At 42.2% G+C, this 9,452-nt stretch overlaps 1 protein-coding gene across 2 annotated transcripts in view; it reads right to left on the minus strand.

Moving 5' to 3' along the window:
* The window catches only part of STXBP5L (syntaxin binding protein 5L), a 209,973-nt gene extending 203,358 nt beyond the window's left edge, over nt 1–6,615 (minus strand). For both annotated transcript variants that reach the window (XM_075512032.1, XM_075512023.1), the window contains exon 1: nt 6,418–6,615. In XM_075512032.1, coding sequence (XP_075368147.1) covers nt 6,418–6,615 — 198 coding nt within the window. The remainder of the gene's footprint in view (nt 1–6,417) is intronic.
* Nucleotides 6,616–9,452: the final 2,837 nt, after the last annotated feature.

Below are 9,452 nucleotides of genomic sequence, written 5' to 3' on the forward strand. Positions count from 1 at the left end.
GAATATTAAGCTATCCTTAATATATACTTTCAGTGAGGAGGGACATTCTCTTTCTTGTGAGGAAAAAAAAATATATCCTGAATTTCAATTCTTTATCCAAGGACTCCACGTGATCAAAATTAATGAACCCTTGGATTAAAAAACAAAACAAACACAAAAAACCCCCACTTGAAATGGCACACAAAATTACAGTAAATAGTTTAACTTTTAGGTTGCCCTGTGTGGAATCACGAGTTGAGCTCAGTGATCCTTGTGGGTCCCTTCCAACTCAGGATATTCTATGATTCTTATATTGCTAAAAATGCAAGGTCAGCCATAAAAAGCAGAAAAATCAGAACATACATGAATTAAGATAATTTATGCAACATGAATTTGTTCCCCTCTGGTAGGGATTAATGAAATTATCTTTTTCTGTCATAGAACTTTTGCCTCACTCCATGAATACTACAGTCCAGTCTGTCCTATGGACAAACCAAAAGTAAACAATTAAAGAGCTGTTGTCTGGCAAACTTGTCTATTTGGTACAAAATAGGAAGGTGCAAGGTACAATTCAGATGCAAAATTGCAGAAAAGAAATTCCATCAATGCTCTTATCACTTAGTTTTATAAACGATCAAGCCAAGGGCCATGAATTAAGCTTTTCACATGTGGCTGCTAATTATGTTTCCATTTTGTGATTGACCAATTTGAGATAATGGAGGTTGATACTATTCATCCATCTTAGGTACAATTCACAGGTCCAATGTGGAGCCAGAATTCCATCTGTAGTTATCCGAGACAGGAAGGAAATGCAGAGCCGTTCTGACTATCTAAGGTGGACATATAAATTGACAGTATGAATAACTAGCCTAAAGACTACTCTGTAGATGTGTGGAATACTTGCAACAGAATGTGAAAACAATGGAAGGCATAATGGGAAGACATAAGTGGTATAAAAAACTTAAATATGCCCCAAAAAATCAGATTTAAAGCAGGTCAAGATGGAAATTCAAAACAGTAGAGACTAAACAATCTGGCATTTGGGATTTTCTGTGCCTTGGTTCCTCAACTATACAGCAGGAATAATATCTCCATCTCACAGAAATATTATGAAGGTCAATTCATTAATGTTTATAAAGCTTTCAAAACTACAGTGGTGAGCACTTCTGTTCCGAAAGTCCATGGGGAACTTAATATTCAGGTATGCTCTAAGTATGCAAAGAAATATTGAAATGCTTTCCATTGAGCAAACACTATTCGTTTTACTAAATTAGACCTATAGCAGAAATATGGGATCATGTAATTAAAGGTTGTATGCACTAGCAAACTTAATTTAAGGAATTTTGAACTTGAGTGCTTTGTTTTGCAACCTTAAAAGTCTTAAAATGGTTTTGAAGCTATAATTGCATGTGTTCACCATGAAGGGTCTGCATTAATGCATTTAGGATTAATATTTGATTAATAATCAAACACAGTGATGCAAAAAGATAGGTATTTACAAAAAACAAAACAAGAGAGTCCAGTTATGCTACTATAGGTAGCTTAAAATGTTCAAAGTTCTTAAAAAAGAAGCTTTTAATGTGCTATGCCACTGATAAGTCCTACTTCTAATTAATACAAACATTTTAAAAAGAAACGTACATTATGCTCATCACACAACAGAAGTGTCATTTATGACTCTGTAGTTTTAAACAGAATAGGGTTTTGCACCTAACATTAGATCCAAACTTTGGTATATAGGAAAAATCCTTCCCAACATTATCTTATTCACCATTTAAGTACTGAATGAACTCTGAGCACTTACAAGCAAGGGTTAATATTTATTTTAAAATGGATTTTCTCTGAAATGTAGCACTTCACACACATGGGTTTTTTTCCCCTGAATGACCTTACTAAGGAAACAACACAGATTAACCAAACAGCTCAAGCTGACTAGAACACTATGGACAGTTTATAACAAAGATTTTTTTTATTATTATTCTTCATAACCAAAAAAAGAACTATGTGCTACTGCTGTTCCAAAACTCATCTTCTCTCTATTATCATTGAACTGTAGTTTCATGTTGCATTTGCAGTTAAAGTACCTACTTGACTGCTGTCAGAGGGACAAAAGTCAGAGTTGACAAAATAAAGTATCAAAACCTATAAACTCTGGGAATTAAAATTTAAGACCACCTTACAGGAAATCCAGAGAATTATTTAAATTACCTGCTGATTGGATGCATCTTGAGGGTCTGTTTTTGTCAAAGATAAGTAGGATTATTAGGAAGACACAATTGTAACCAGCCACAGGCTTCCATACCAGTTTCAACAAAAACCTAAAACTATTCTGGCCTCCATGGGTTTTGTATAAAGATTAGGTAATGTGCATACTGAAACTATGACTATACTATCAATATGAATAATACAGCAAGATTCAAAGGGATGTTTATTAGATAGCAAGACTACCCAGTAATAACACTGAAGACCAGTTTTGGAGAGAACACAAATCTCATCCTTTGGGGTTTAAAGGCAGTCCATAACCATCAGCATTTGCAGAATAATTCTGTGAGAAGAAGATTAATTCAACAGTTCTTGAACCTTTTCTAGGGTAGCCAGTTGCTGCCTACAGCTAAAGAAACATACTGGACTAGATTAATAGCGTGTCTAGTAAAGTGCAACTGTTACTATGCTCTTAAACTGAGGTCTTGATTTCAAACATTTTCTGCATAAAGTTATTAACATCATGCTCTACAAATTCAACCCTATGATTGTTCTTCAAGAAAAGCTGAAGTAGCTTCCTACGTGAGACTTATTTTCATGAAGAATATGCACTGTATGTTCAAAAAATATATATCTTCATTCTTATTCAGTTTTTCCCAACTGTGTCTTCCCCTAATAATCAAAAATTACTTCTGCACAAGTAATAAAATCACTGGTTTCTCTTTTTATGTTTTTTCTGCTCAAAGTCCTACTCAAATGATTTACAACATCCTAACTGTGGTCTTCTCACTTCCTATGTTAACAGGACATCTCTCCCCAGTGCTCTATTTTAGTTTCTATATGCTATAGACAAACATAGGCGAGCCTAAAAAATCCTTGCCAGAAAAAACACATATATACAGAGGGAAAATATAAAGGAGCAAAGCAAGGAAACTATGTCTATCCCCGTTAAAATTAGTATAGACTTTACTAACATATTCTACTGGATCGTGCCTAGTTTTTGGCATGATGCTGCTAACATTCAATTCAATTAATGTGAACTATAATCGATATTTTCATGATTTCCACTTGGATACCCAAATTCCAAGAGCAGCTCTAGATATAACATAAACTATACCTCAGGTTCCTGTTGTCACAAAATGCAGTTCTGACAAAATTTCACATTACATGAATACTTTGAAAAGGGTGCCACTGATTCATTAGTACAGCTACCAACATATAAATTTATCATGCTTAAAAAAGGCTGTAGCTATTTAATATGTAATAGTTTCAAGAATATTTCATTTTTAGCCTTTCAATAAAGAAGACTACATTAACGATTTAAATATAAATGCCAAAAGTAACTCATTGTGAACATCTCAGTGTAAAATGAAATATTCAATTTACTTCTATTAAGTTCTAATCTATATCTCAAAAAGACAATGTGGTAATAAGCATCCTAAAAACGTCACAAAATGGAGAGAGAGCTTTCAGATGTGTTACTAATGAAATCAGTTGTATTACCAATAAAAACAATGTTCTGGTAGAGGATTGGATCTGTGTTTTTAGTCAAGCGGACCTCCCACAAACTTCAGAAAGGCAATTTATTTAAATAAAAACTGCTGGGTAAGGCCCTTTAATTCTTAAGTATGAGTCAGCTTTTATGCTTCATATCTAAATGAAGATTTTATAATCAGCAAAGAAAGGAAAAACAGTTTGGGGTGCTACTTAGACTGTGAGCCCATCTGCCTTGATCCTGTAGATCATAACAAACCAAAACTGCCATTAGCTTTACTCAGTTCTGTGTGCAGCAGGATCACAGATCACGGATCCTTAAATATGCAGCCTATATAACTTATGTAACTTAACATGAAAATACCAGAAGCTCTACACAACAAAAGCTCAGGGAAGACAAAGCTTGCATTATGTGTGTCCTGCTGTATTTTTAATTTAACTCCGATTCATTGAGGCACAAATTATGGCTCAGATCCTGCACCCTGAAGCATGCAGGATGAAAGCTGTGCCTGCGTCAAGTCCCACTGGCTTCCGTACACTTGCATAGTACATAACGCAGGATTGGGGCCTGTGGGGTTTTGTTGGTTCACTCAAACATGCTTGTAATGTTACTAAACTGTAATATAGTTGATTAAGTACAGCCTGTTGAATAAAACTGCAGTATTTTATGGGCACATAATCACCGAATATTTTGGAAGTTTGCTTTTAGCATACTTTTGTATCTTGAAAAAAGGAAGCTGGTATTTTGTATACTATAGAGTAGACTTCTGCAGTACCACGCGTTCATAAGCAAGTGCTGCTGCAAGCAACCAAAAGCCTTCGTATACAAATATTTACTTTGTTGAAAACATTTTAACATGAGAGCTAAGACGGGCAAATATTGCCAACTGAAATCTTCTCAAAATGACATATTCGTATACACCAAGCAGATCTACCAGATATATTTCCAAGCAGATCTATCAGAACATAACACCAACTATCTTCAAGCAGTATCAAGTCAAAGAAGGGAAATAGTGGAGATTAGGCAGAAAAGTAATTTATTTTCATCTTATGTTGCCTATTTTTGCAAATATACAGTACAAAATAAAAATATATCATACTAAATACAGATCTTTGGCCCTATCAAATGATTTAAACATGAAGAAACATGTTGAGTTTTAGCCTTACTTAGGAGTCTCAGAATGTCAGACCTTCTAATGATATTTTAATGTATTTTGATTGTTTGCATTATCTTTTTACTGAAGTGACAAAAATGGGAAATCGCTGTTCTGCATACCCGGGCTTTCACAAAATGCTAAACTACTGTGTACGTAAGCAAAAGGAGTCAAATTCAACCCTGGGAAACAGGTATGATTCTAATGCACTGATCACTGACACTCTGTCAAACTACAGAATAATTTGACTCAAAAGGCCTGAACCTATTTTGGTTCAGGATGGCAAAGAACTAGAAAACCTCCAGAAATTAGAATTATGTAGAACCTATTCCAAAGGTCTCTGACTCTAAGTCATGGGGGCTCATGCTTCTTCCTCTGAACCCTATAAGAGTTTTGACACTAGCTGTAGCTGAAAACCATAAAGAATTAGAATCATGATATCTGAGATCAGGAAAGCTGTGTGTTTCACAAGGACCAGATCTCCACACAAACTGTCTTATAGGCTTGTCTTGTTTGTTTATATTTCTTCCTTCTTCCCAAAACACAAAAAGAAACGAGAATGTGCTGGAGTTGGCCATAACCTAAATTTCAAATCAATTGGTATCTGGTTAATAAAAGGAAAGTATACTTAATAGGTGAAGTTCATTTACTCTTAATAACATAAATTGCACTAAATAAAATTCTGGTTTTAAAGTTTCTAAGCAAAACAAATAAACAAACAAAACTTCTAGTAAAGCCAACAGAATTAATGTCAAAGTTAAAGATAACAGCAGAGGATCTTAATATAATACCTCCTTTCGTTTTTGGTCTTCATTACAAAAGTATCATTTTCGTATTCCATGGTTGGTCAGAAGTACCAAATAGTTTGTACTGATTTTACTTGTGCATTTAAGAACACCACTGAAAGCTCCGTTGCAGAAAACGGATACAAAACATAAAACACACACGGATATCTTACGCTTTCTACTCAAAGAAAATTCCCACTTAAGGACCTAACCAACACAGAAAAACCAATGCAAACAAATTTGGCAACTTTTGGTATTTATGCTGTCCCACAAAGTTTATTGTCATATAATCATAATGTTCAGTACTAATGCTAAAAAACACCCTGAATCTACATCCAATCCCTCACAAATAATTGAAGTGCTAGGTTCAGTAATCACTACACTGTCTTTTCCTTCTAGCTTGTGCCTTTTTCTTAAAAAAGGGAAGGAAGAGAGGATGAGAAGAGTGAGGAGGGGAAGTAGATGTCTACAATTTTGAATTTCTAATGACTTCTAAATGTTATCTGTACTAGCACCAATTGATTTGCTTTCCTGCCCACAATCTTGTTACTAGTTTGGGGTCCAAGCATGAACTTCGGATTTGGCCCTGAATGCTGAAATCGAGATTTTTATGAATTTACTGACCACCCCAACTCTGCAGAGCAGGAAGAAAAAAGCATCAACAAGATCTCTGTCTTTTCATTCCAAAGTCCTTATACAACCACTGCAGTTCTCAAGTAAAAGGCTTATTGGTATCATATTACTGCCCCCACACACAACGTAGCTTTTATTATTTTCATAGTAAAAAAAATTACAGCCCTTACCTTACAAATTTGAAAATAATCTGAAGTGAGCGTCTCCTGGATCTCATCTCTGGGAGTCCCTGCAGCTCCTGCAGTCCCTCCTGGGTGCACAGAGCCACCACCAGCCCCACTTCCACCACCACTGCCACCACCACTGCTTCCACCAGGGGATGAGGCAGTTAAACCATCCAAAACTTTGCGAAAATTAAATTTCTTCATTTTGGAAAAATCTTTCGGAAGATTTGGGGGGGGAGAAAGGATGTGTCGTAACACATTCAGCTACATGTAGCAAAAGAAAAAGTCTTTAATGGTCCTCTGAGTGAGGCAGCACTTTAGTCCCTTGTACCAAACAGAATGTCAATATTAGGTGTAATTGACTGAAAAATACAAAGGCTTCATTTTGTCACGACGTAAAAGCTACCTGGAAAGATCCTTTTAAAAAAATAACAAAAAATTCCACAAGCAGCAAAACTAAGATTTACGTTCAAACAAGGAACAATGGAACAACCGCCATCGGGTTCTCTCACAAAATCCACATTTAGCAGTGGTTAAAACCGAAAAGTAAATAAAATATTCAAGCCGGCATCCAAAACAGGAGGCTCCATCTCTCTATCTCTTCTGCCTAAGATTTGCCTTCGGTACTTGATTATTTTAACAAAACTACAAAAATTCGGCTACATTCAGTTTCCTCTTCCCCTCAAAACCCTTTCAGTCAGGGGTACCTTTGCCTCCAGGGCTTCGGAGGAGCGGATTCCCTCTCCCCGCCACCGCTCTCCTCCCGCAGCCGCTGCCGCGACTCCTGCTACCTAGTTATCTGCCCACCCCAGCAAGTGCCGGCAGCCGCTGCTGCCCTTGATCCTCCTCTCCCCCTTGGGCTCCCGGCCAGGAGGGTGCGCGGCCGCCCCACGGCGGGGTGGGAGACCCTCACTTTCCTCGCCACCCACCCGCCCCGCGCCGCCCCGGCCGCCGCTCCGTGAGGACCGAGCGACGGCAACAAGCGACACCCTCAGCCAGCCCGGCCGTCCCGGGCTGACCACCTGTCCCGTCCCCGAGGTGACGGACCCCCTCAGCCCTCCCGCCCGTCCCGGTCACCGAGCCTGTGCCGTCGCCGTACCCCCGGGGCCGCTGCAGGGGGACCGAACTCCCTCGGCGCCGGGGGTAACCGGGGCGACGCGCCTGGCGTGGCCGCTCGCTCTGAGGCGACGGTTCCCAACGCTCTCCGGGGCCGCCTGTGCCTGGCGCAGCGCGGCGCGAGCGCGGGGAGGGGCGGGGCAGGAGAGGAACGGGGCAGGTGAGCGGAGGGCGGCGGCGGCAGCGGCTGCGGTCCCAGCCAGCTGCGGCGGCTCCCGCCCGCCCGGCGCGCTCGCAGCCGTTCTCCGAGGTACTGAAACCTCCGCCGGCGGCGGCGGCGGCAGCAGCCGCAGCTCCTCCTCCTCCTCCTCCTCCACCTCCTCTTCCTCCTCCGCCCCCCACGCCCGCCCTCCACGCCCCGCCCCGCCGCACCGCACCAGCGCGCGACCGGGTGCCTGCACCCCTCCCCTCCCTCGACGCGCGCGCCCAGCTCCGCTCGGAGGAGAGCGGGGCAAAGGTTGGAGATTGACAGCAGCGGCAGCTTCCGATTGGCTGCCAAGGGAAAGTTGGGTGGATGTGAATGGCGGAGAGGGGAGGAGGGCGGGGACTGCTCTCAACGGTTCGGCTGTCGGTCGGCTCCAGGCGGAGCCTCAGGCCGGCACTTGCTACGGTAGGGGCAGCATGGCTGACCGCCGCTGCGATCCGCGGCATCTGACTGGGACGCTGCAAAGATGGGCACGCCCTCCTACCAATGGAAAAGGCCGTGCCGCGAGTTTCCCTCCTCCCCGAGCTGTGAGGAGCCTTCCCTCCGCGACGCCCCGCCCCTCAGCCCAGCTGAGTGTGTGGCGTTCGGGGGCGGGGCCAGGCTCGTGGCGGGGAACTTGCGGGCAGCGCGGGGGTGGGGCCGTCTCCCCCACCGGCCACGCCCTAATGCGGCGGGAGCGGCAGCGGCGCGCGGCGGGGTGCGCAGCGCTGCGGCCGCTTTGAGGGCCCAGAGCTCCGCGCGGCGGAGGCCTGAGGGGGAGTGGGGCTGGAGGGGGACGGAGCCCGCTTTAGTTCGTGTGCTAGTGGAGAGAGCTGAAGTTGGTTTCGCAGCCTCAGCGGCGTGCGGAAGGCCAAACAAACCCAAAATGTCACGGGAGGTAGCGGCCCCGGCGGTAACAGAGCGAGGGCCCGAGCAAGGGGGAGCCTCCATTTCCTGCCGGGGCGCAGAGCGGGTCGGTGTCCAGCCCATCTACTGGTGCTGCCTGGCACCTCAGGTACAAATCCTCCTTTCCTTCCCGAGAGGAATAAAATAACCCACGGTTGCCCTTCCAGATGCTTGCGTGGATGGTTCGGTGATTCTGTGAGTCATGACTTGCTCCGAAGTCATGGAAGCACACGATGTGGGATGGCATCTCTGAAGTGCGATGTGGCACGAGAAGCGTTACGCTGTACACAAGACTCTATAAAAAGGTTATTCAGGTCAGAAACAAATGAGGTAGCTATTAAAAGTGACTCATGGCACAGCACTGTCAATGTAGTTGGAACCTTGGAACTGAATAAAACAGTGTAAGGAACAAAACTTGTTCAGTACAGTACTAAATATATAGCACCTCTTCTTGTTTAATAAAATCATAGAAGCAGTGCACATTGGTCACCTCATTTTGCAGCTTCTTCAGGAGTGCTTAGTATAGTTCTGATACCCACCTAATATGTTTTTTATAGAAACAGTTCTGTGAAGCAAGGTAATACGTGTTTATTTCAGCTTCTTACACTAAACTCCCTACATTGCATTTTTTTTTACTTTAGCTCATCCCTGTGTGTTCACAGGTACTCCCCATCTGAATGATAAAAAGATTCCAGTGAAGTCCAAAGAATAACTGTAGCTTCACTTATGTCCTCATGAAAAACAAAGGATACATTGCTGATGAAACTGGAAAGGTTGATGGGTTTCTGTAGCCAGAAAAAAAGGAACAGAACTTTCTATGGGAAACAAAATATAT

Source organism: Mycteria americana, chromosome 1, assembly GCF_035582795.1.
Source record: "Mycteria americana isolate JAX WOST 10 ecotype Jacksonville Zoo and Gardens chromosome 1, USCA_MyAme_1.0, whole genome shotgun sequence".
NCBI classification, from domain to species: Eukaryota; Metazoa; Chordata; class Aves; order Ciconiiformes; family Ciconiidae; genus Mycteria; species Mycteria americana.